The 25,025-nt window shown below is 41.0% G+C and overlaps 1 protein-coding gene and 17 non-coding genes across 23 annotated transcripts in view; 17 read left to right on the top strand and 1 right to left on the bottom strand.

Moving 5' to 3' along the window:
* Positions 1 to 22,249, bottom strand: part of LOC146687144 (ATP-dependent 6-phosphofructokinase, platelet type-like) — a 40,257-nt gene extending 18,008 nt beyond the window's left edge. For 3 of the 6 annotated variants that reach the window (XM_085439555.1, XM_085439557.1, XM_085439559.1), the window contains exons 1-10: positions 22,018 to 22,249; positions 16,290 to 16,363; positions 14,616 to 14,693; positions 13,856 to 14,045; positions 13,587 to 13,752; positions 13,355 to 13,399; positions 12,755 to 12,863; positions 11,043 to 11,138; positions 9,371 to 9,463; positions 9,136 to 9,261 (exon numbers count right to left, since the gene is read on the bottom strand). In XM_085439555.1, the coding sequence (XP_085295681.1) occupies positions 9,136 to 9,261; positions 9,371 to 9,463; positions 11,043 to 11,138; positions 12,755 to 12,863; positions 13,355 to 13,399; positions 13,587 to 13,752; positions 13,856 to 14,045; positions 14,616 to 14,693; positions 16,290 to 16,363; positions 22,018 to 22,126 (1,086 nt within the window). In that variant the 5' untranslated portion in view covers positions 22,127 to 22,249. Of the gene's footprint in view, positions 1 to 9,135; positions 9,262 to 9,370; positions 9,464 to 10,029; positions 10,126 to 11,042; positions 11,139 to 12,754; positions 12,864 to 13,354; positions 13,400 to 13,586; positions 13,753 to 13,855; positions 14,046 to 14,615; positions 14,694 to 16,289; positions 16,364 to 22,017 lie in introns of all 6 variants that reach the window. The other 3 variants (XM_085439554.1, XM_085439556.1, XM_085439558.1) reach the window with 1 other exon arrangement.
* Positions 216 to 307, top strand: trnar-ucu (transfer RNA arginine (anticodon UCU)). The gene is given in 2 exon segments: positions 216 to 252; positions 272 to 307. It is a non-coding gene; the product is annotated as a tRNA-Arg (tRNA).
* On the top strand, positions 731 to 822 carry trnar-ucu (transfer RNA arginine (anticodon UCU)). The gene is given in 2 exon segments: positions 731 to 767; positions 787 to 822. It is a non-coding gene; the product is annotated as a tRNA-Arg (tRNA).
* On the top strand, positions 1,247 to 1,338 carry trnar-ucu (transfer RNA arginine (anticodon UCU)). The gene is given in 2 exon segments: positions 1,247 to 1,283; positions 1,303 to 1,338. It is a non-coding gene; the product is annotated as a tRNA-Arg (tRNA).
* Positions 1,763 to 1,854, top strand: trnar-ucu (transfer RNA arginine (anticodon UCU)). Its single transcript is given in 2 exon segments — positions 1,763 to 1,799; positions 1,819 to 1,854. It is a non-coding gene; the product is annotated as a tRNA-Arg (tRNA).
* Positions 2,279 to 2,370, top strand: trnar-ucu (transfer RNA arginine (anticodon UCU)). Its single transcript is given in 2 exon segments — positions 2,279 to 2,315; positions 2,335 to 2,370. It is a non-coding gene; the product is annotated as a tRNA-Arg (tRNA).
* Positions 2,795 to 2,886, top strand: trnar-ucu (transfer RNA arginine (anticodon UCU)). The gene is given in 2 exon segments: positions 2,795 to 2,831; positions 2,851 to 2,886. It is a non-coding gene; the product is annotated as a tRNA-Arg (tRNA).
* trnar-ucu (transfer RNA arginine (anticodon UCU)) lies at positions 3,311 to 3,402 on the top strand. The gene is given in 2 exon segments: positions 3,311 to 3,347; positions 3,367 to 3,402. It is a non-coding gene; the product is annotated as a tRNA-Arg (tRNA).
* trnar-ucu (transfer RNA arginine (anticodon UCU)) lies at positions 3,827 to 3,918 on the top strand. The gene is given in 2 exon segments: positions 3,827 to 3,863; positions 3,883 to 3,918. It is a non-coding gene; the product is annotated as a tRNA-Arg (tRNA).
* On the top strand, positions 4,343 to 4,434 carry trnar-ucu (transfer RNA arginine (anticodon UCU)). The gene is given in 2 exon segments: positions 4,343 to 4,379; positions 4,399 to 4,434. It is a non-coding gene; the product is annotated as a tRNA-Arg (tRNA).
* Positions 4,859 to 4,950, top strand: trnar-ucu (transfer RNA arginine (anticodon UCU)). The gene is given in 2 exon segments: positions 4,859 to 4,895; positions 4,915 to 4,950. It is a non-coding gene; the product is annotated as a tRNA-Arg (tRNA).
* trnar-ucu (transfer RNA arginine (anticodon UCU)) lies at positions 5,375 to 5,466 on the top strand. The gene is given in 2 exon segments: positions 5,375 to 5,411; positions 5,431 to 5,466. It is a non-coding gene; the product is annotated as a tRNA-Arg (tRNA).
* On the top strand, positions 5,891 to 5,982 carry trnar-ucu (transfer RNA arginine (anticodon UCU)). The gene is given in 2 exon segments: positions 5,891 to 5,927; positions 5,947 to 5,982. It is a non-coding gene; the product is annotated as a tRNA-Arg (tRNA).
* trnar-ucu (transfer RNA arginine (anticodon UCU)) lies at positions 6,407 to 6,498 on the top strand. The gene is given in 2 exon segments: positions 6,407 to 6,443; positions 6,463 to 6,498. It is a non-coding gene; the product is annotated as a tRNA-Arg (tRNA).
* Positions 6,923 to 7,014, top strand: trnar-ucu (transfer RNA arginine (anticodon UCU)). The gene is given in 2 exon segments: positions 6,923 to 6,959; positions 6,979 to 7,014. It is a non-coding gene; the product is annotated as a tRNA-Arg (tRNA).
* On the top strand, positions 7,439 to 7,530 carry trnar-ucu (transfer RNA arginine (anticodon UCU)). Its single transcript is given in 2 exon segments — positions 7,439 to 7,475; positions 7,495 to 7,530. It is a non-coding gene; the product is annotated as a tRNA-Arg (tRNA).
* Positions 7,955 to 8,046, top strand: trnar-ucu (transfer RNA arginine (anticodon UCU)). The gene is given in 2 exon segments: positions 7,955 to 7,991; positions 8,011 to 8,046. It is a non-coding gene; the product is annotated as a tRNA-Arg (tRNA).
* Positions 8,471 to 8,562, top strand: trnar-ucu (transfer RNA arginine (anticodon UCU)). Its single transcript is given in 2 exon segments — positions 8,471 to 8,507; positions 8,527 to 8,562. It is a non-coding gene; the product is annotated as a tRNA-Arg (tRNA).
* Positions 22,250 to 25,025: the final 2,776 nt, after the last annotated feature.

Here is a 25,025-nt window from a genome sequence, read left to right as displayed (position 1 = left end):
GCTGTTGATGTAATTTTCTAGGTTTGCCTTCCACCAGAATCACTAACTCAGGAGGGTTTTTATTTCCCTTGAATTCTTTGCAAAGCAGAGAAGATTCAGGTTGCACACAAATGCGCATCTGAACAGTAGGTACTCAGAATGGGGTTTCTAGGGACGTTCACATCACCTACGTGAATTCTACGCCACATTCTGGGTCATCAAGGCCAGAATTTGTAGGCTCTGTGGCGCAATGGATAGCGCGTTGGACTTCTAGTGGATCCTTTCAGATGCAATTCAAAGGTTGTGGGTTCGAGTCCCACCAGAGTCGCTAATTTAAAGGGAGAACTTTATTGAAGGTTCCTGCTACACAAAAATCTTAGTTTCTGACCAGCTCGATTGTAGTCATCTAAACAAAGTGCTTTGGTCAACTGAAAATCTGTTACTACCACCAGGAAATGAAAGCCTCAAGTTTACAAAGCACAGAATCCACACTACTTGTAGTAGCATATGGCTGTCATTTAAATACAGTTGAGTTTGCTGTTGATGTAATTTTCTAGGTTTGCGTTCCACCAGAATCACTAACTCAGGAGGGTTTTTATTTCCCTTGAATTCTTTGCAAAGCAGAGAAGATTCAGGTTGCACACAATTGCGCATCTGAACAGTAGGTACTCAGAATGGGGTTTCTAGGGACGTTCACATCACCTACGTGAATTCTACGCCACATTCTGGGTAATAAAGATTAGGATTTGTAGGCTCTGTGGCGCAATGGATAGCGCGTTGGACTTCTAGTGGATCCCATCAGAGGCAATTCAAAGGTTGTGGGTTCGAGTCCCACCAGAGTCGGAAATTTAGAGGGGAGAGCTTTGTTGAACATTCCTGCTACACAAAAATCTTAGTTTCTGACCATCTCGATTGTAGTCATCCAAACAAAGTGCTTTGGTCAACTGAAAATCTGTTACTACCACCAGGAAATGAAAGCCTCAAGTTTACAAAGCACAGAATCCACACTACTTGTAGTAGCATATGGCTGTCATTTAAATACAGTTGAGTTTGCTGTTGATGTAATTTTCTAGGTTTGCGTTCCACCAGAATCACTAACTCAGGAGGGTTTTTATTTCCCTTGAATTCTTTGCAAAGCAGAGAAGATTCAGGTTGCACACAATTGCGCATCTGAACAGTAGGTACTCAGAATGGGGTTTCTAGGGACGTTCACATCACCTACGTGAATTCTACGCCACATTCTGGGTCATCAAGACTTGGCTTTGTAGTCTTTGTGGCGCAATGGATAGTGCGTTGGACTTCTAGTGGAACCCATCAGATGCAATTCAAAGGTTGTGGGTTCGAGTCCCACCAGAGTCACTAATTTAAAGGGGAGAACTTTATTGAAGGTTCCTGCTACACAAAAATCTTAGTGTCTGACCATCTCGATTGTAGTCATCTAAACAAAGTGCTTTGGTCAACTGAAAATCTGTTACTACCACCAGGAAATGAAAGCCTCAAGTTTACAAAGCACAGAATCCACACTACTTGTAGTAGCATATGGCTGTCATTTAAATACAGTTGAGTTTGCTGTTGATGTAATTTTCTAGGTTTGCGTTCCACCAGAATCACTAACTCAGGAGGGTTTTTATTTCCCTTGAATTCTTTGCAAAGCAGAGAAGATTCAGGTTGCACACAATTGCGCATCTGAACAGTAGGTACTCAGAATGGGGTTTCTAGGGGCGTTCACATCACCAACGTGAATTCTACGCCACATTCTGGGTCATCAAGACTTGGCTTTGTAGGCTCTGTGGCGCAATGGATAGCGCGTTGGACTTCTAGTGGATCCCATCAGATGCAATTCAAAGGTTGTGGGTTCGAGTCCCACCAGAGTCACTAATTTAAAGGGGAGAACTTTATTGAAGGTTCCTGCTACACAAAAATCTTAGTATCTGACCATCTCGATTGTAGTCATCTAAACAAAGTGCTTTGGTCAACTGAAAATCTGTTACTACCACCAGGAAATGAAAGCCTCAAGTTTACAAAGCACAGAATCCACACTACTTGTAGTAGCATTTGGCTGTCATTTAAATACAGTTGAGTTTGCTGTTGATGTAATTTTCTAGGTTTGCGTTCCACCAGAATCACTAACTCAGGAGGGTTTTTATTTCCCTTGAATTCTTTGCAAAGCAGAGAAGATTCAGGTTGCACACAAATGCGCATCTGAACAGTAGGTACTCAGAATGGGGTTTCTAGGGACGTTCACATCACCTACGTGAATTCTACGCCACATTCTGGGTCATCAAGGCCAGAAATTGAAGGCTCTGTGGCGCAATGGATAGCGCGTTGGACTTCTAGTGGCTCCCATCAGAGGCAATTCAAAGGTTGTGGGTTCGAGTCCCACCAGAGTCACTAATTTAAAGGGGAGAGCTTTGTTGAACATTCCTGCTACACAAAAATCTTAGTTTCTGACCAGCTTTATTGTAGTCATCCAAACAAAGTGCTTTGGTCAACTGAAAATCTGTTACTACCACCAGGAAATGAAAGCCTCAAGTTTACAAAGCACAGAATCCACACTACTTGTAGTAGCATATGGCTGTCATTTAAATACAGTTGAGTTTGCTGTTGATGTAATTTTCTAGGTTTGCGTTCCACCAGAATCACTAACTCAGGAGGGTTTTTATTTCCCTTGAATTCTTTGCAAAGCAGAGAAGATTCAGGTTGCACACAATTGCGCATCTGAACAGTAGGTACTCAGAATGGGGTTTCTAGGGACGTTCACATCACCAACGTGAATTCTACGCCACATTCTGGGTAATAAAGATTAGGATTTGTAGGCTCTGTGGCGCAATGGATAGCGCGTTGGACTTCTAGTGGATCCCATCAGACGCAATTCAAAGGTTGTGGGTTCGAGTCCCACCAGAGTCGGAACTTTAAAGGGGAGAGCTTTGTTGAACATTCCTGCTACACAAAAATCTTAGTTTCTGACCAGCTTTATTGTAGTCATCCAAACAAAGTGCTTTGGTCAACTGAAAATCTGTTACTACCACCAGGAAATGAAAGCCTCAAGTTTACAAAGCACAGAATCCACACTACTTGTAGTAGCATATGGCTGTCATTTAAATACGGTTGAGTTTGCTGTTGATGTAATTTTCTAGGTTTGCCTTCCACCAGAATCACTAACTCAGGAGGGTTTTTATTTCCCTTGAATTCTTTGCAAAGCAGAGAAGATTCAGGTTGCACACAATTGCGCATCTGAACAGTAGGTACTCAGAATGGGGTTTCTAGGGACGTTCACATCACCTACGTGAATTCTACGCCACATTCTGGGTCATCAAGATTTGGCATTGTAGTCTCTGTGGCGCAATGGATAGTGCGTTGGACTTCTAGTGGAACCCATCAGATGCAATTCAAAGGTTGTGGGTTCGAGTCCCACCAGAGTCACTAATTTAAAGGGGAGAACTTTATTGAAGGTTCCTGCTACACAAAAATCTTAGTATCTGACCATTTCGATTGTAGTCATCTAAACAAAGTGCTTTGGTCAACTGAAAATCTGTTACTACCACCAGGAAATGAAAGCCTCAAGTTTACAAAGCACAGAATCCACACTACTTGTAGTAGCATTTGGCTGTCATTTAAATACAGTTGAGTTTGCTGTTGATGTAATTTTCTAGGTTTGCGTTCCACCAGAATCACTAACTCAGGAGGGTTTTTATTTCCCTTGAATTCTTTGCAAAGCAGAGAAGATTCAGGTTGCACACAAATGCGCATCTGAACAGTAGGTACTCAGAATGGGGTTTCTAGGGACGTTCACATCACCTACGTGAATTCTACGCCACATTCTGGGTCATCAAGGCCAGAAATTGAAGGCTCTGTGGCGCAATGGATAGCGCGTTGGACTTCTAGTGGAGCCCATCAGAGGCAATTCAAAGGTTGTGGGTTCGAGTCCCACCAGAGTCGGTAATTTAAAGGGGAGAGCTTTGTTGAACATTCCTGCTACACAAAAATCTTAGTTTCTGACCAGCTTTATTGTAGTCATCCAAACAAAGTGCTTTGGTCAACTGAAAATCTGTTACTACCACCAGGAAATGAAAGCCTCAAGTTTACAAAGCACAGAATCCACACTACTTGTAGTAGCATATGGCTGTCATTTAAATACAGTTGAGTTTGCTGTTGATGTAATTTTCTAGGTTTGCGTTCCACCAGAATCACTAACTCAGGAGGGTTTTTATTTCCCTTGAATTCTTTGCAAAGCAGAGAAGATTCAGGTTGCACACAATTGCGCATCTGAACAGTAGGTACTCAGAATGGGGTTTCTAGGGACGTTCACATCACCTACGTGAATTCTACGCCACATTCTGGGTGATCAAGGCCAGAATTTGTAGGCTCTGTGGCGCAATGGATAGCGCGTTGGACTTCTAGTGGATCCTTTCAGATGCAATTCAAAGGTTGTGGGTTCAAGTCCCACCAGAGTCACTAATTTAAAGGGGAGAACTTTATTGAAGGTTCCTGCTACACAAAAATCTTAGTTTCTGACCATCTCGATTGTAGTCATCTAAACAAAGTGCTTTGGTCAACTGAAAATCTGTTACTACCACCAGGAAATGAAAGCCTCAAGTTTACAAAGCACAGAATCCACACTACTTGTAGTAGCATATGGCTGTCATTTAAATACAGTTGAGTTTGCTGTTGATGTAATTTTCTAGGTTTGCGTTCCACCAGAATCACTAACTCAGGAGGGTTTTTATTTCCCTTGAATTCTTTGCAAAGCAGAGAAGATTCAGGTTGCACACAATTGCGCATCTGAACAGTAGGTACTCAGAATGGGGTTTCTAGGGGCGTTCACATCACCAACGTGAATTCTACGCCACATTCTGGGTCATCAAGACTTGGCTTTGTAGGCTCTGTGGCGCAATGGATAGCGCGTTGGACTTCTAGTGGAGCCCATCAGATGCAATTCAAAGGTTGTGGGTTCGAGTCCCACCAGAGTCACTAATTTAAAGGGGAGAACTTTATTGAAGGTTCCTGCTACACAAAAATCTTAGTATCTGACCATCTCGATTGTAGTCATCTAAACAAAGTGCTTTGGTCAACTGAAAATCTGTTACTACCACCAGGAAATGAAAGCCTCAAGTTTACAAAGCACAGAATCCACACTACTTGTAGTAGCATTTGGCTGTCATTTAAATACAGTTGAGTTTGCTGTTGATGTAATTTTCTAGGTTTGCGTTCCACCAGAATCACTAACTCAGGAGGGTTTTTATTTCCCTTGAATTCTTTGCAAAGCAGAGAAGATTCAGGTTGCACACAAATGCGCATCTGAACAGTAGGTACTCAGAATGGGGTTTCTAGGGACGTTCACATCACCTACGTGAATTCTACGCCACATTCTGGGTCATCAAGGCCAGAAATTGAAGGCTCTGTGGCGCAATGGATAGCGCGTTGGACTTCTAGTGGATCCCATCAGAGGCAATTCAAAGGTTGTGGGTTCGAGTCCCACCAGAGTCGGTAATTTAAAGGGGAGAGCTTTGTTGAACATTCCTGCTACACAAAAATCTTAGTTTCTGACCAGCTTTATTGTAGTCATCCAAACAAAGTGCTTTGGTCAACTGAAAATCTGTTACTACCACCAGGAAATGAAAGCCTCAAGTTTACAAAGCACAGAATCCACACTACTTGTAGTAGCATATGGCTGTCATTTAAATACAGTTGAGTTTGCTGTTGATGTAATTTTCTAGGTTTGCGTTCCACCAGAATCACTAACTCAGGAGGGTTTTTATTTCCCTTGAATTCTTTGCAAAGCAGAGAAGATTCAGGTTGCACACAATTGCGCATCTGAACAGTAGGTACTCAGAATGGGGTTTCTAGGGACGTTCACATCACCTACGTGAATTCTACGCCACATTCTGGGTCATCAAGACTTGGCTTTGTAGGCTCTGTAGCGCAATGGATAGCGCGTTGGACTTCTAGTGGATCCCATCAGATGCAATTCAAAGGTTGTGGGTTCGAGTCCCACCAGAGTCACTAATTTAAAGGGGAGAACTTTATTGACGATTCCTGCTACACAAAAATCTTAGTATCTGACCATCTCGATTGTAGTCATCTAAACAAAGTGCTTTGGTCAACTGAAAATCTGTTACTACCACCAGGAAATGAAAGCCTCAAGTTTACAAAGCACAGAATCCACACTACTTGTAGTAGCATATGGCTGTCATTTAAATACAGTTGAGTTTGCTGTTGATGTAATTTTCTAGGTTTGCGTTCCACCAGAATCACTAACTCAGGAGGGTTTTTATTTCCCTTGAATTCTTTGCAAAGCAGAGAAGATTCAGGTTGCACACAATTGCGCATCTGAACAGTAGGTACTCAGAATGGGGTTTCTAGGGACGTTCACATCACCTACGTGAATTCTACGCCACATTCTGGGTGATCAAGGACAGAATTTGTAGGCTCTGTGGCGCAATGGATAGCGTGTTGGACTTCTAGTGGATCCTTTCAGATGCAATTCAAAGGTTGTGGGTTCAAGTCCCACCAGAGTCACTAATTTAAAGGGGAGAACTTTATTGAAGGTTCCTGCTACACAAAAATCTTAGTTTCTGACCATCTTTATTGTAGTCATCCAAACAAAGTGCTTTGGTCAACTGAAAATCTGTTACTACCACCAGGAAATGAAAGCCTCAAGTTTACAAAGCACAGAATCCACACTACTTGTAGTAGCATATGGCTGTCATTTAAATACAGTTGAGTTTGCTGTTGATGTAATTTTCTAGGTTTGCGTTCCACCAGAATCACTAACTCAGGAGGGTTTTTATTTCCCTTGAATTCTTTGCAAAGCAGAGAAGATTCAGGTTGCACACAATTGCGCATCTGAACAGTAGGTACTCAGAATGGGGTTTCTAGGGACGTTCGCATCACCAACGTGAATTCTACGCCACATTCTGGGTGATCAAGGCCAGAATTTGTAGGCTCTGTGGCGCAATGGATAGCGCCTTGGACTTCTAGTGGATCCTTTCAGATGCAATTCAAAGGTTGTGGGTTCGAGTCCCACAAGAGTCACTAATTTAAAGGGGAGAACTTTATTGAAGGTTCCTGCTACACAAAAATCTTAGTTTCTGACCATCTCGATTGTAGTCATCTAAACAAAGTGCTTTGGTCAACTGAAAATCTGTTACTACCACCAGGAAATGAAAGCCTCAAGTTTACAAAGCACAGAATCCACACTACTTGTAGTAGCATATGGCTGTCATTTAAATACAGTTGAGTTTGCTGTTGATGTAATTTTCTAGGTTTGCGTTCCACCAGAATCACTAACTCAGGAGGGTTTTTATTTCCCTTGAATTCTTTGCAAAGCAGAGAAGATTCAGGTTGCACACAATTGCGCATCTGAACAGTAGGTACTCAGAATGGGGTTTCTAGGGGCGTTCACATCACCAACGTGAATTCTACGCCACATTCTGGGTCATCAAGACTTGGCTTTGTAGGCTCTGTGGCGCAATGGATAGCGCGTTGGACTTCTAGTGGAGCCCATCAGATGCAATTCAAAGGTTGTGGGTTCGAGTCCCACCAGAGTCACTAATTTAAAGGGGAGAACTTTATTGAAGGTTCCTGCTACACAAAAATCTTAGTATCTGACCATCTCGATTGTAGTCATCTAAACAAAGTGCTTTGGTCAACTGAAAATCTGTTACTACCACCAGGAAATGAAAGCCTCAAGTTTACAAAGCACAGAATCCACACTACTTGTAGTAGCATTTGGCTGTCATTTAAATACAGTTGAGTTTGCTGTTGATGTAATTTTCTAGGTTTGCGTTCCACCAGAATCACTAACTCAGGAGGGTTTTTATTTCCCTTGAATTCTTTGCAAAGCAGAGAAGATTCAGGTTGCACACAAATGCGCATCTGAACAGTAGGTACTCAGAATGGGGTTTCTAGGGACGTTCACATCACCTACGTGAATTCTACGCCACATTCTGGGTCATCAAGGCCAGAAATTGAAGGCTCTGTGGCGCAATGGATAGCGCGTTGGACTTCTAGTGGATCCCATCAGAGGCAATTCAAAGGTTGTGGGTTCGAGTCCCACCAGAGTCGGTAATTTAAAGGGGAGAGCTTTGTTGAACATTCCTGCTACACAAAAATCTTAGTTTCTGACCAGCTTTATTGTAGTCATCCAAACAAAGTGCTTTGGTCAACTGAAAATCTGTTACTACCACCAGGAAATGAAAGCCTCAAGTTTACAAAGCACAGAATCCACACTACTTGTAGTAGCATATGGCTGTCATTTAAATACAGTTGAGTTTGCTGTTGATGTAATTTTCTAGGTTTGCGTTCCACCAGAATCACTAACTCAAGAGGGTTTTTATTTCCCTTGAATTCTTTGCAAAGCAGAGAAGATTCAGGTTGCACACAAATGCGCATCTGAACAGTAGGTACTCAGAATGGGGTTTCTAGGGACGTTCACATCACCTACGTGAATTCTACGCCACATTCCGGGTAATAAAGACCTGAATTTGTAGGCTCTGTGGTGCAATGGATAGCGCGTTGGACTTCTAGTGGATCCCATCAGACGCAATTCAAAGGTTGTGGGTTCGAGTCCCACCAGAGTCGCTAATGTAAAGGGGAGAACTTTGTTCAAGGTTCCTGCTACACAAAAATCTTAGTTTTTGACCAGCTTTATTGTAGTCATCCAAACAAAGTGCTTTGGTCAACTGAAAATGTGTTACTACCACCAGGAAATGAAACCCTCAAGTTTACTAAGCACAGAATCCACAGCACAGAACCTTGAACAAGGGGAAAACCTTGTTCAAGGTTCCTGCTACACCAAAATCTCAGTTTTTTTCCAGCATGAATTTAGTCATTCATTGGGCTTTGTGTACTGTACTTCTAGTGGTTCCCTTCAGATGCAATTCAAAAATTCAAGTTCCACCAGAGTCGCCTTTACACATAATTCTGTGTGACTCCTGCTACGAAAGAAGATTAGGACAAGTGAAAAGACCAATATAACTTGAGGCTTTTGTTGTATTTTTGTTTTCCAAAATTCATCTCTTTCTAAATTCTAGCCACATCTCTTCAACAAAACAGTTTCCTCTACTGGAAAGATTCTGATTCTGATGATTGACCTTTGACCTTTATTATAAAACCTAACAATCTCATATCTGTCTCTAAAACAAACATACTTACCATCTGAACACACTCCATAAGTGGCAGTCGAACAGCCTGGTTGCCAACCAGAGACACGACGCAGGCCGGGGTGTTTGCAGATGCCTCCAGTAATGCTAGCACTGCCTCCACACCCATGCGGCTTGCCTGCAAAGATTAAAGTTCATTCAGAGGGAAGTAATGAGCACAGAACTTTTTTTTTTTTTTGACTTTCACCAATCCATGATATGAGTCTTATTTATTGATTGCTATTTACCAGGATTCTGTCAAACGCTGAGGGTGTTCCACCTCTCTGCACATGGCCCAAGATAGTAACCCTGGTGTCAAAACCCAGGCGGCGCACTACCAGCTGGTTTTGAATAGTAAACATGAATTATTAGTTGGCATAAAGGGCTTAAAAATATATGCCATTCCAATTAAATACAATATATCTATAAAAAATATTTAGGATTTCACTTTAAAAAATTCCAAATTTCTGAAGACTGTGATCATATTTCTACTAAATATGTAGTGTCAATGTAATATTATATAAAGCAGGATTATATAGCATCTTAAAAATAAACAAGAACATTCGTAGGAACATGCAATAACAAGAAAAGACATGCCAAAAGAAAAAAATAAGAAGGAGAAATCATGCAAAACATCTCCTGTCATGTAATACACATGCAAAGTGAACAGGCATAAAGCAAAATACAGGGTGCAAAGAGAACCGTACAGCTCATCCATAAATGGTTCATAAATGGATATATGAACATTTGTGTAAAAAAGAACGAAATACAACAGCATACAGGACACGAAATGGTGTGTTCCCATGGTGAAGGAAACCAACATCCAAACCACGAAAGACAGTGGCCCATGCTTCTGAGGGAGAATTTGTGGCTCCGTGTATCGGCCAGGCTTCGTGACCGTACTTACATCCTTGATATAATCGGGGGTTATTGATTTGTTGTGGCGATCTATGGCACCCTCGGCTACAATAATAATGTTCAGCCTTTTCTTATCAGCACGATTCTAGAGGGATATAAACAAGCAAAGGCAGTTTAAAACATGACAGAAAATGTTTTGCATTGCCAAAAGCTGGAACCAGTAACGTAGGATAAGTCTGAGCGCTAATTACTGAGAGACCTTTGCGTTTCCAAAGAGCACCAACAGGTTGCCCTTCATCAGCAGACATTTGCCACAATTTGGGAGAAGCTTCATATGTGAAGTTAACTGGTCATGAAAAGCAGTGTGCTGTAGAGATACATCAATAATTTACTTATACTATTGCTGTTAGCCAGCAGGGTTAGTTTAAAGTTGACTGCAGAACCTTCTTTTATTTACAGCTCAGTTTACATGCAGTGTTCACATATTTGGTCCTTTCTCATAAAACATTTCTAAAAGACAATTTTGAATTTGTTGAAAACTTTAAATTTAGGAATTTCTTTTTGTTTGGTAGGCTTTCTCTTTGCTCTTTGCTGTAATTTGGCTGAAATATACATTTAGTGCCATCAACAGTCAATCAGCTGCACTACAGGGTACACTTTATAACACCATATTTCCCTTTTATTTAAAAACTTTTTAAGACATCAGATCATTTTAAACTGTATTTATTCTTTTTAAACTGTATTGCTTTTTGCACTGCAGAGGCTGGTGAGAAACAGTATTTCGTTTCAGGCTGGGTAACACAATATGAAATGACAATAAACTTCTTGAGTTTTGAGTCATTCAATGTCAGTGTCTACTGAGCTAAAGAAACCATGACACCGAAACATGAATGTCTATAATATCACAATGAAACCTTTCCTATGTGTGTGGCATGTGGCAAATGTTTGGATTCAAAACAGAAAGGTTGCTCTGCTGTAGCTTTTCATTTTCATGTTTATATCCACCAGCTGGTCCAGCTTCTGGTTCCCCTCTGTGTCAGTCTGAAACACAGCTCTACTCACATCCTTTACAAAATCAGAGGTAATGTGTTGTCCTTGTCGGTCAGTTGCGCCTTCAGCAACTATGATAATGTTCAACCTGGAACCTCGAGATCGAATCTGGACAATAACAAGAATACTAACCATATGAGACTGACTGGAAAATAAAAAAAACAAAACAATGTTCTTCAGGTCTTCAAATGGTCTGTGATAAACATTAGAATAGTCTTGTGTTTATGTGGTCGCCACATTGGACTGGCAAAGAGTCAAGATGTAATCGAAAGCTCGTGGGGTTGACGGCCACAAGAGTCAGGCTCTACCATATAACTTTCTTAACTAACTGCCATTACAAAACCCAATTTCCTGAGCTACTATTGTTAATGTATGAACAGACTTGAACTGAAAGCAACAGTGACTCAAGCAGACTCTGTGGAACAATGGATAGCGCATTGGATTTCTAGCTAGATCATGTCAGATGCAATTCAAAGTGTGTGGGTTCAAATCCCACCAGAGCCACTTTATTAAAGTGTGTGTGGAGAACCTTTGTTATAGACCAAGTGCTGCTACATCTTAGCTACTGGCCAGTGTGATTTTAGTCATCCCAGCACGAAGCATCTTGATCAACTGGGACTGTGTAACCACCAAACTGGTTAGTTATTCAGGTTCACTAAACACAGAATGAACTTTAATGGTAGTCTTTCATGTGTTGCCAGTTGGCAGTTGAGCTCTAATTCAAAGTTTGTAGGTCTTAATCCCATCAGAGGCTGCCATTCAAGGGCCTGTTTTTCTCCAATTCTTCTGCCATTTAGTTTTCAGTCATAACTGCTTTTATGGACTCTAATTTCCAGCTTGAAATTAAATTGAAGTTTACTTATAGGAAGGTTTAAGATTACAATCGAATGATTTGGAGATTCTGGGTTGAGTTTTGCAGGTTTGCTTAATGACCCAACAGCCAGCATTCAGCAGGCTTTGTGGCGCAATGGATAGAGCATTAGACTTCTAATGATTTTCTTCAGATGCAATTCAAAGCTTGTGGGTTCAAGTGCCAACAGAGTCACTTTATTACAGGGGAAAACTATAAAGATTCTCATTATACAAAAAATCTCAAAGGAAACATTAAACTTTCTACTTTAGATGCTTAAAATTAAATCCATGAAAAGGCAGCATGTGAGTCAAGCTGAAACGTGTAAAAATAGAAGCCCTTGTGGCACAACTAATAGTTAAACAGTTCAAATGTGAGTTCGATTTTATAGTGAACGTCGAATTTGAGGGACTCCTGCTTTACTGTGGATATCTGGGGAAGTTTAAAGATGTCTGCTTCCACACACAAGTCACAATTCTGTGGCAAAGACTGGATGAAAACTGGAGAATGGTCCCCTCAGAGCATTGTGAGAAACTGGTAAAATTCTGTGGGTGCTGATGTCCTGACGTACATCAAAGCAAGCACTTCTACACATTATACTAAGTTCTGACAGCTGTAACCTTCCAATATGTCATTTATAAGTTTCTTTATTGTGACAGGGATTACTGTTCTCACTTTTTACACTGTATTTTCAAGAAAATAAAGATTTTTGCTTAATTATTCTAACATATTTTCTGTCATGTAAATCTTTATTAGAAACTTGCTTAGCTAAATTACTTCTGTCCTCCTAGCCAAAGACAGAAAACTATCCACTCTAATTAAAACATAAGCTACTACAGTGAAAACAGTGTGTGTGTATGTGTGTGTTTGTCACCTCGGACAGTTTCTGACACATGTTGTCTTCCCATCCATCTTCAGGAGGCATTTCTGGGATAAAAACCCAGTCTGCTCCACATGCCAGGGCGCTGACCAGGGCCAGATATCTGCACACATACACAATTTATAAAATCATACATTTCAGCTCTCACTAAAGACAGTTCTTTTAGTCTCTTGCTACACTGAAATCTCACTAAAGCCAGAATGCACTCCACTCACTAACCTTATCAGTAGGCCTAAACAGCAGGCTCTGTGGCATAATGGACAGCCCATTGGACTTCCAGTCAACGTGCAATGCAATTCAAAGGTTGTGGGTTCGATTCCGAACAGAGTCGATTTTTCGCCTGTTGTCAATGCTAAATTTTCTGGACCATGGTACATACAATGTATCTGCATAAAATACTACTTTGACATTTTAGCTGGAGTCTGACTCACTTGTCGGTATTTGAACATTCCACATTTATCATTCGACATTTTCAAAGTCTTAAATATGCTTTCTAAAGAATTTGATTACAAGCATATGATTTTGTGGCCACTAAGACTAAGTGGATGTCACGCAATATTATGTATATGTGTGTGTGGAATAAAAGATGCCTACCCGCAGTGTCTCCCCATGACCTCCAGGACAAACGTCCTCTGGTGGCTATAAAAAAACAAACAGAAATAATGTCAAAAACAAACAAAAAAAGAGCATTTATGCTGAAACTCAGTGGGTTGATCTAAATTTGTTCAGTAGAGGGGGAACTCCAACCTTTACCCTACACTGAAGCATGTAAAAAAAACCACAGTTTATATCTTTTCTATTAAGACCTCTCTCAGAAATTGTTCACCTCTGGGCAGTGGTCATGATGGCGTCCACCACCTCAATGATCCGATGCAGGGCCGAGTCGGTGCCAATGGTCATGTCAGTGCCGCAGAAGTCATTGTCGATGGAGCCAACCATACCGACGATGTGGAGCTCGGAGTTTCTCTGGGTCGCTTCCTCATCGATCAAACCTAAACAAAAAACAAGGAGGGAGAAAGTTTCCCTTTAAACTTGTAAAAGCAGGGAAGCCTGGTGTTAAAGTTAAAAACAAAACCTCCTGTTGTGAGGAGTCACCTTGCTGCAGGAGCTCCTCCAACAGGCTGCTCCATTCCTCCCTGAACAGGTTGGCCCCAGTCAAGCTTCCGTCTCCACCAATCACACACAGGTTGGTGATGTCACGCTGCACAAGGTTGTGTGCAGCTTTCAGGCGGCCCTCATGGGTACGGAAATCTTTGCAGCGGGCACTCCCGATGACAGTTCCACCCTAAAGTAAACGAACATTACAATAACCTGTCATGATTTTCTTCATTTTTTAAATTTTTTAAAGATTCTTTTGGCTTCTTTTTAGGACATTGTGTCCTCTTAGACTGTATTTTTTCCAGTATCGCTGACCTATGAGATCTTTTATCCCCACTGTTCACTCATCAGTGAAAAGGTCTCCTTGAAATGGTAATGGTAAATGGCCTGCATTTGTATAGCGCTTTTCTAGTCCATAGGACCCCAAAGCGCTTTACACTACATTCAGTCATTCACCCATTCACACACACATTCACACACTGGCAATGGCAAGCTACTTCAGTATCATCAAGCTGCAAGCTAAAAGCATTATTGCCTGTGTCCCTTTGAGTAAAAGTCACTCATGTCCACTATGACAACACGTACCAGCATAAGTACTACAAAGGTTTTCTTACCAAACACTTTTAATGATGCTAAAATGTCTACAGTATTTACAACACACAGTATTTTTCTCAAAGCAGACTGAGTTTGTTTCACTGTTTACAGCCCATTAAGAAGAAATGTGCGGTGTGTGTGAGCTGAACACTGATCTGCTCACCACTTGCAGCATGCTGGAGACGCTTTCCCACTTCGCCTCTTTGATGTTGTCTCCACCGTCCACCATCCCCTGGTAACCCTGAGAAGAGCAATCAGTGTGACAGACATTCACCGGATTGTTGATAACTTGGCAAAAGCTGAAAAAAGTTTTATTTTTTAACTGACAAATGAAGGACAGTGCTCGGTATTTTTAAATTGAACCAAAACTCAATAGGAACTTGAAGACAACCCTGTGGGTCAGGTTGAGCTTTTTTAGGGAACTGCTGTGTTGTGTTCAGGGATTAAAACTGCGAGGCGATGGTCCCAAACCAAAATAAAAGCACTGTGGCACTCAGCTGTTATTACTCACAGCCCAGTGGTTATTTGAAGCTGATGGGGACATGACAGTGTGGCAAGTGAAGGATGAAGCCTGCCCTTTGTAATCCAATTATATCTACACTGAGACCAGATCACGTCTGTCTGCCCCCGTCGTTCATGGCATCATGTCGAGTTAAAATTGCACATACTGTACATCCTCAGGCATTCAATATCGATGACTTTGAGAGACTCAGGAAAGAAGGAGTTACTACAGTTACTATCACTATCAAATCATTATTTCCATCGGCAGCACGTTTAAGTTCAAATACTGTTACAGTAGGTGTGATCTGTGATAGAGCCCAAACAGTAGGCGGCACTTGTCAAAGTAAAATTCACATGAATGCCAGAGCTCAAGGTTTTCCAGTAGAAAATTTATGATCCAGTGGTTTTATGTTGGAGCTGGTCAGAGTACATACTGTATCCAAATCCATGCCCTTGCTTCCAGTAGGTTAAAAACACAAAACGAGCCCATAGTGGGTTCAAATTTCCATGTGGACACAGTTTTAAGTGTCAATACACTCCACTTCAATCAAATGTTCACACACAGACACTCCAAGGGCACCACTTTCATTTTAGTGTGACAAGTGTGGAGGCCAAAAAGACAAAAACAAGGTCACTACCTGTAAAGGGATTAATGGGGAGATCTTAATGACTGAAAAACAAAGGCTTAACGACCAGAGCCATAAACAATGACTGTAGTCAGTGTGGCTGATTTAAGGTAATCTTTTCAAAATAGCACCTAAACAGCATGAAGTGAGGTGAGAAATGCTTAAATCTGTTGGAACAGAACAGCTTTCACAGAACAGCTTAAGGAGACAAAAATGAAGTGGTGGGCTGCCAACACTGTGCAGTTTTTGATATTTATGTGTACAGAGGTTTTTGCAGCTACACTTGGGTGAATTTGAGTGAACAAAATATAATTTGTTTTGCAACAACAGGCAGTAACAGCACAATGACTTGTCTGTGGCATGTTTGCGTTTCTCTTCATGAAACCTGATTTGACACAATGTGGTGAATTTACACCAAAGATTACATCTATGCAACCCTGTAGATGCGATGCATTTAACCCCAATAGAAAAATAAAACAATGAAATTCACATTTTCAGTTTTGAGACTTTGCAGCCACCTGAATGACTCCTTAAGGTCAAATTCAGTTACAAAAGCAGAGCAACATGCAGTCTTGAGTCCTGCTGGCTGTATCACAGACAATCACAGCTCGATAAAAAAGACTCGTCAGTTCTAATTTAGTTCACCGTGTGATGTGACAGACACTGCAGACTCTCCTGGGGCTATGTCTAAAGCCTGAGTCATGCCTCACCTCATGGATGAAGTAGACCTTTGCTCCCACATAGATGCCCATCCGCACGGCAGCCCGGACAGCTGCATTCATACCTGGAAATAGAGAAAAAAAGAGTTTGGGGTTGATACAGAAACAAACAGTGTTTCTCACATATCATGTTTGACAGGTTGGGAAATTAACCATGTCCGTCTGCGGTAAACTGCGAGCCTACCCAGGTTCTTTTTCATGCTGACAAATTGGTCTTAAAGATATTTTTGGTGTCAGCTAATGAAGAACCGCCATGTTTATTAAAACTGCAGCGCAGCGACTAGCAGCAGTTTGACCTTTTCAGAGGATGTGGGAGACACAGAAACTGGAGGTAGAAAGTAGTTAATGTCGGTCTTATTCTAAGGTGCTTTTGACATTTAAGAAATTAGATCTGTCAGTGAACTAAATAAACGATGTTTCCATAAATGTGATTGTATAAGCAGCAGCACAAACAGGGCGTGGCAGAAAGCTAGACAGACCAGCAGATAACAGGAGCGGTAAACGCCATCGAAAAAACAGGGAGACAGGGAGAGGAGACTGCAAGTGAGAATCCCTCTGAGGATTTTGTGTCAAAACATAGAAGGGTCTGAAAGAGCACTTAGTGAAATTAGAGACAGAACAAAACATAAACCTTGAGCTAAGTCTGGTGTCACAGTGAAGGTGCAGTTTTACATCACCGAAGACTCCCATAAAAGCACGATGACGAGAAATATCTGATGTGTAAAAACGCTGAGAGAAGGAATAAAGGTGGTATTGATGTTACTTTGATTCTGTGTCGCAACCTGCATACAGAATAAGAGCTGTAATAAAACTTTAATGATCCTAACGCTAGGTGTAATAAGAGAACCTGAAAAAAAGAAACAAGCTCTACGTATCAGCCTGGGCTGAAAATAACAAATCCATCTTCCACTGTTTCATCTTTGAATTTTGACTTATCAGTGAACTGATTATTTACCAAATTAAAGGTAAGATAAGCTAAGATAGACTTTATTTGTCTCAGAAATGGGTAATTTACAATTATCTTATCTTATCTTAATAATAAACAGTTTTAAGTTATTCTGAAAAAGACATCCAATCAACAAGACGCTGAATCAGCTGACTCTTGGCTTTTTATGCCATTAACACGTGAAGTGGCTGAATCATTATCGTAATTGCTATTGATTATTTCTTCTTTCCATCAGCTAATCAATCAATCTAATAGGGTCAGTGCATAGCAATTAATAAAGAGCACAGAGAACATAGATGACTGGTAAAAAAAGAAAAGGTCACTTTAAAAATTCAAAATAGGGATAAAGAATTAATTAGCCATTTATGGAAAAGCATTGGAATGACGAGCATGTTAGATCTCAGTGAGCCCAGTTTGGTGAGGCATTGCATGCATCCCAGAATTTAGCCCAGCAAGCACAAGCTAGCACGCTCTGCCAACTTAACCACCTCGCCAAATTTCTTCCCACACCACATGGAGTAAACAACCCATCCCTTTTACTGGCCCTTGTCTGCAGAATGCGTATGGGATGGGTCTACTCCTTGGATGACTATGTCACGATTTTGGCATTACTACAAGAGCTCAATTCACTAAGCTTGGCAGAGCCAACGGGGCCATGGCAAAGGGCCAGAGCGAAACAACAAAGGCTTAGCTGGGGGAAACAAAGTTGAACATGAACTCTTCTGGAAAGGCATTGCAATCAGTCAAATGTGTGCAATCATACATTTTTTGCAGATAACTATAAACAAAGTTTTCTGTTTACCTTGCAATGATTGCAACAGACAGAAATAATGGTTTAAGTGGCAGCCACTGCATGGGCAATCAGCTTTAGATAGAGAAGCACTGATGAACAGGCTGACATCAGCCTTGTTGACTGATATCAGGCTATTAGCAAATAAGATAACAGTGTCAGTGTCAGTGGCTAATATCGATCTCTCAAGTCACATCATTTTGTGTTTGATGAATGTTCAAATATAATTTGGTAAACAAAGCAAACTAATAAAATAAACGTATTAATAATGTATAAAAATACTGTATCTCAAAACTATCATATGCAGGAAGACTTTAACTGATCAAGCACACACATCCATACATATGCAATAATACAATATGCAATAATACTAAGTGCAATAATCCTTTCTGTCATCGTTGTATTTTTACTCAGTTGTATATAGTATTTGTATTTGTATTCTATTTTATCTTATTGTATATTTATTTTATTTTATTCTACTGTATATAGTATTTTATTTTATTCTATTCTGTACAGTTGTGTACTGTATTTATTCTTATTGTATTCTAATTTTTGCCTCATAACTTTTGCACTGTCCACTTCCTGCTGTGACAAAACAAATTTCCCACGTGTGGGACTAATAAAGGTTATCTTATCTTATCTTATCTTATCTTATCTTATCTTATCTTATCTTATCTTATCTTAATTCAGACAAGGACTGTTTGTACTAATGAGGGGTTTTCAAGGGTTTCTTATGATCCAAATATTCATAAACTCACTTTTCTGTCAGTGGATGACTCAATAAATCAATAGCTGCCTGCAATTTTCTGATAAGAGACTAAAAATATCTCTTTTCTAATCTTTGTTTTTGTTTTCCTCACTTCTCTTATTTATGATCATTAACTACCTCTTTTATGTAAAATAATTAATTATCTTGCCCTTTACCAAAACTACTCCTGCTGACCTAGAGGAAGTAGCAACAGCATTATAAGGCAGGTGACATCTAAGACAAATGCACTACGGGGTGGGGGTTGGGTGGGGGAGTCACCGTGCTGTCAGCACTCGTTAGCAAACACTGAACAGGCTGAAACCACATCCAGGCCTCCATACTGTGTTTCTTTTTGTGTTGGAGCTAGTGTTGCTAATAGACCTGCAAAGTGCTGATTGGTCAGAGGGGACCTGGCAAATGAGTAAAATTGAGCTGAATTGTGTGATACTATAATTGAGTTTTACAAAATTAGAAAGAAAAAAATAATAAGGATTTCACAGACAGATAAGAGCGATCAGCGACCGTGAGTACATCTCATTTATCATCTCATGTATGTGTGTGTGTGTGTGTGTGTCATGTCCCAGCTGAGCTCTTGGATTAAATCACAAATCATGAAATGCTGTTAGTATTTCCTCCCAGACTGCTGCAATGACTAAACATCTCCAGCTCAGTCTGGGCATGTATTCTCCGCAGCGGTCGGGAAATCTGCCTTGGCAAAAATTTGTCATTGCACATGAAGCACCGATGTTCCTGTGAGTTCAGAAAACTGTAAAGTTTGCTAAATGAAAGTCTGAAAAATAGCCTGAAATATTTCACAAAACTACCGATTGTTTCTGCTTTTAAGAAAGAGGGAATTTTTATTAAGTAACACTAAAAGAGGCCTATCAGCCATATTTCTAGCTCTGTGTTTTTTTTTTCTTAGTCTCTATTAGAAACGCTTTGCTTCAATTACAGTTTACATATTCTTTATATGGCTTAATCTGAACCTTGGTGAAGATCCTCAGTTCATCCACTGTCTGAAACACAGAAGGTTTGACTGGAAATAAGGAAAAGCATAAAGATCCTCTTTAATGATTCTTAAAACGTTAGCATTACACTGTCTTACATTATAACAGTACCATGCAGTTACAGTTCATTTCTTTGGTTTGTATTTGTTTTGTATTTTTTAATTTTTAATGTCTGGGTAGTAAAAATATACACATTCAGAAGAAATGTTAAATGGAACCAGTGCTCATAGACATCAGAAACTTTGTCCACATGTGATTATTATATCACAACAAACCTAATTATTCTTGGTGACAATGGCAAGCGGGGAAAAAACCTCCTTAAAGACACTCGAGGCTGTTAAAGGCTTCCACTGCAGAGAGATTCTCCAGGAAAGGCATTCAAAAGCTAGTCCTGCTATCGTTTGACCCTGGTGAGTGGGACTGTGTGCGCATCATTTTCACGCCCCGGGAACAATGTCCAAGTGTAGTTATAATTAAATCTCAGCTGCTGCCAGGAGTATGCGCTCCTACACATAGTTCCTACAGAGGCTGGCTCTATTACATTCTACACAGGTGCTCATGTGCTGCCTTCTGCTGCAGAGACAACTGAGAAACGAAATATTCATCCACTCATAGAGGAGCCTATAGGCACCGTGTGTTATGTAACAGCCTGGCTCAAAGGCAACAATGGCTCTGCTGCTGCACTGCACGCATAGAGCCGATACTACACTCCAATATCGATATATAGAAGTCCAATAAATACACTCTAGTGCTGTTTCTGGAACATCACATGAATGAATGGTGACGCTATTAGACACATAAAAATACCAAAATCACTGTTTCACCTTTTTTTTTTAAAAAATGTTCCACTTATATTAGGCTGTCGTCATAGAACCTAATTTTACGGATAAAATGACATCCACACACAGTAACAGTAACTTATTTACGTTTCCTTTGCACATTGCACATCACAGCACACCAGCTCGCCCTCACGTAGGCGACTCAACCCTTCGTGACTTCCGGATGACTACAGTGACTCAAGGACAAAGGAAGTCACTGCAGGTCTCTTTCAAAATTAAGGCCCTGCTGCGGAAAGGGGAGGGGAAACCCTTTACTGTGAAAGGTTACGCCGGAAGACGAGTAATTTAGTCTGGCTTCTTCACGGTGGTCCTCCTCACGACTCATCTTCAGTGACACAATACGTGTATTTCTGCTGAAACATGACCCTTTTTTTAAATGAGGGGAAGTTGCAAAAATCATAGTTAATATAAAGAAATAAGATGACATTTAATGGCGTTGTCAACTTTTGCCTGAACCGATAAATTATAGGGATTTTAATGATAACAATAATAAGAATAAGAATAAGAATTTCCATCACGAGCTGTGGACTTCATGCTTTTCCACCAAAAGCAGTGGCGAAACCTGACTGAGTGCACACCACAGTGTATAGCACTGTCAGCTTTGGGCTGCTGTTTACATCATACGTGTGCCATTGGACGCGCACAGGGACGCAGGACACAGGCAATCAATACAGGAACACAGTCCATATAGATTCTGCAGTGGTGCAGAATGCATGATAAGGAGAGCGACTCCCCACGTAAGAGGATTCAATTATTTAATTACCGCGAACACTTGTTGATTTCGTTGCAGCTTTCCAAACTGGCCCCCTCATCCCTGCTGCATATCTTTTTCCAGCAGGTCGTGATTACTACTACTATTTCATACCTCCTCAAGCGGTTATAAATAGTCTACTGCAGCATCCATGGAAAAATGTGTAAGACAAGGGTTTCAGAGCAGCTGTTGCGTAATAGTCGCTGTGATTTGCTTAATACCTTGTAAATAATGGGTATCAAGAAAAAATAAATATATACAAGGCAAATAAAATGCATTATTTATTTTTTCATGTAATTATGCACCTTGATTGACCACCACGCTTTTTGACAAGCTTGGAGGGGATACATCCATTGTCGGACAGGCCTCTAGCTAACATATTTCTCCAAATCTCCACAAAGAGGTAGGGAGTAAAATTAACCCTACAACCAGACTAGGGGAAGAACCGCTTATACTTAAAGTAGCCTAACTCTGGCAGTGCGTGCCACTACCACGTCAGCCTCAGTAAACACGTCTGATAGCATATTTTAAGAGAGGAGTTTATTCTCCTGGTGCTTTCTCGGCAGCACTTTTACGCGAAATTATCTATTTTCATTAGGGCAGGAGCGCCGTCCGATAATGGAACCTCACTAAGTTACCTTGGGCATCTCCGCCGCTGGTCAACACTGCGATGGATTTACCAGCGCCGGATAGATTCTCAAAGAATTTCCGGGTGTCCTGTCGCTTTGGTGCCGATGCGCCAGCCATCTCTGTCTCCTTGGCCCCCGTCACCTGTTAAATAAAAATGTTAGATTTACTCTTCTACAAGCAGCGACCAGTAATACTGTCAATAACCGTGACAGGGGAACTACTGGAGGACTGCAGTGGTTACCGCCCTCTTTCTCATCATACACACCCCCTCTGCAGAGGTCCTACATTTAGTGAGGTGAGTCACTGCATGGCGGTTTCGGTGGCGCAGTGGGGTCAAGTGTCAAGTTCTGGGGTCAAAACGAGGCCATTTGGCCTTTCAAAGAGCGAAACTGCCCTGAAGCCATTAATTGCTCAGCCCTTTCACTGAAATCCATCCAGCCTTCCTGTGTGGTGATGAGTCACAGTGAAAATGCGCAGGAAGTTAAGTTTTTCTACATCTAAATCATTATGACAAATTATTACTTTGTTACAGAAATTTGAAGGTTTTGTGCCTTTCGCTGATCTGCAGTTTATATAATGTTTACAGCTTGTACCTAAAAGAGTGGCCAGTGAGTCTGTCTTTATGATTCTCCTAATTCTTCATGCATGGAAGATGCTAAAAAAGATGCTGGACACAATCCTTTTGGTTCAAATTGACACGATAGCATCACACAGTTACTGCTGATTTATAGACACCCAAACAATGCTTATCTCTGTTCCAACACATCCCAAAGGCGCTCTATTGAATCTGGTCATGGGTACACTGTGAGTTGGACATGATCACCAACAATATTCTAGTAGGTTGTGTCATTTACACAATGCTCAGTTGATACTAAGGGGCCAAAAGTGTGCCCCCCCCCCCCCACATATCATTACAACACCACCATTAATACAAGAATACAAGGCAGAAATAATCCATGCTTTCATGTTGTGAAAGTCAAATTGTGCTGTACCAAGCAAAAGTAGAAATCCTGATACATCAGACCAGGGAATGTTTTTTTCCCATTCATCTGTTGTTGGGTTGAGCCCACGTCGGGCTGTTGGAGGCCTTAAAAAGAGTGAAAATTGCCATGAATCCATTAATTGCTCGACCCTTTCACTGAAATTCAACAACAAATATGCTTCATGAAAAACCTCAGATATAGTGTGTTTGTTTGTTGCAGCATCAGGACACACCCAACCATTTCATTGACTGACTTGTCTTAATATTACAACCTTTAAATAAATAACGAGTAACCCAGTGTTCCTCATTTCTCAAACTTATTTCCAGGATTCTCAAGCAACTTAAAGAAGTCCAGACGCTTTTCTTTCCAAGCTCCTTAGGGTGGCTGGAGCTCAGGTGGCAGAGCAAGTCAGCCACTAATCAGAAGGTCGGTGGTTCGATCCCAGGCTGCCTCCGGGCTGCATGTCAAATATCCTTGGGCAAGATACTAACCCCATGTTTGCCTACTGGTGGTGGTCAGAGGGCCCGGTGGCCCCTGTGTCCGGCAGCCTCGCCTCTGTCAGTGCGCCCCAGGGCAGCTGTGGCTACAATGTAGCTTGCCATCGCCAGTGTGTGAATGGGTGAATGACTGAACGTAGTGTAAAGCGCTTTGGGGTCCTATGGACTAGAAAAGCGCTATACAAATGCAGGCCATTTACAACGAGTAACCCCTTTATAAATGCTATATTTTTTTTGTGGCATTAACTGGGACGCTGTAACAACCCAACATAAATTATTCAACTTAAATTCTGCTCTTAAAAGCTCATTTCCACTTTACTGTCTGGGAGAAACAGCAGAGTGATGCATCGTCGCTTTTTTCCTCCCTTCTTTGGCGCTCGCGAGCCGCTCTTAGAAACCAAAGCCAAAGCCAGTCTGTCTGACTGACAGCTTGGTCCACCAATAGGAACCCAGATCACGTCCCATGGAAAATTCCAACCAATTATAGCCAGGAATATGCGCCTTCATTCGGGAAATAAGAGACTTTGAGCAATAATTCATAAATTCCTTTGTAATCCAAACACTAAAAACGTGGAGTATTACAAAAGCGTGAACATTTTACATAACGTAACACCAGCAGATTAGATTATTAGAAGAGAAAATATCTAACGGCAGCACCAGAGAATAAACAGTTACAAATCCTGTCGTTGCTTAATATTCTCATGTCATCCTATAGGAGCCGTGTTTTTTAAGGATCATTCCCTACATCATCATTTTGAATTTCAGACATTTGGAAATAACAAAAATATTTCTAATCCAATCATAAAAACGCTGCAGATAGAATTGGTGACCTTTCACGAATCCCATGACCTTGAGTAATCCTCTGTATGCTATAGGCTTTATCTACTCAAGCCCCACGTGACTTCTCACACTTGTTGCCAGCCACATTTCATAATATTAGATTCATGACAAAAACATTTATCTGAAGGTATGCTGGAGCAGTTTTCATATCTATACTGGTGGACAGAAGGCAGTGCCTGCTGCTGCCTGATTAGATTTGAAGGGCCACACAGAGTGCACCGGTCTCTGGACCAGTTCCAAGTTTCCCTGTGCAGAAAACAAAAGAGCCTTACGAAGGCAGGGTGTGTGTGCCGTTGTGACATTTTTGCTGTTCCTCACTTGTCCGAACTTAACCACTCTGGATGCCACATGATTCTCGGATGTGTCACACAGTTGCACGGCCAAACTATTTCCTGTGTTACCCTCAGCATGTCAGATATACGAGAATAAACAAACTGCAAACTGAAACTAAAAACTGACACTTTAAAAGTAAATGTAAGTGGAATTTTAACAGTGTCTGATCATTGATTAGTGGGGTGTGCGGGGCTCGGGGGAAGGGGAATTTTCCCAGGATATTAACAGGTGAGGAGAAAGGTCTTTGGGCCATGGAAAGGGATCATAAGTCAGCACTATTTCAAGGCACTTCGGGTATCCATCAATCATGCAGAGGCTACGCACCACCCACATTTTAAAGCACATTTATCCCACATAACTTAC

The sequence above is a fragment of the Copadichromis virginalis genome, linkage group LG18 (genome assembly GCF_057382275.1).
Source record: "Copadichromis virginalis isolate Kocher_CV1m ecotype Utaka linkage group LG18, C_Virginalis_male_GT1.1, whole genome shotgun sequence".
Lineage (NCBI taxonomy): Eukaryota > Metazoa > Chordata > Actinopteri > Cichliformes > Cichlidae > Copadichromis > Copadichromis virginalis.
This window is presented reverse-complemented; position numbering and strand designations above follow the sequence as displayed.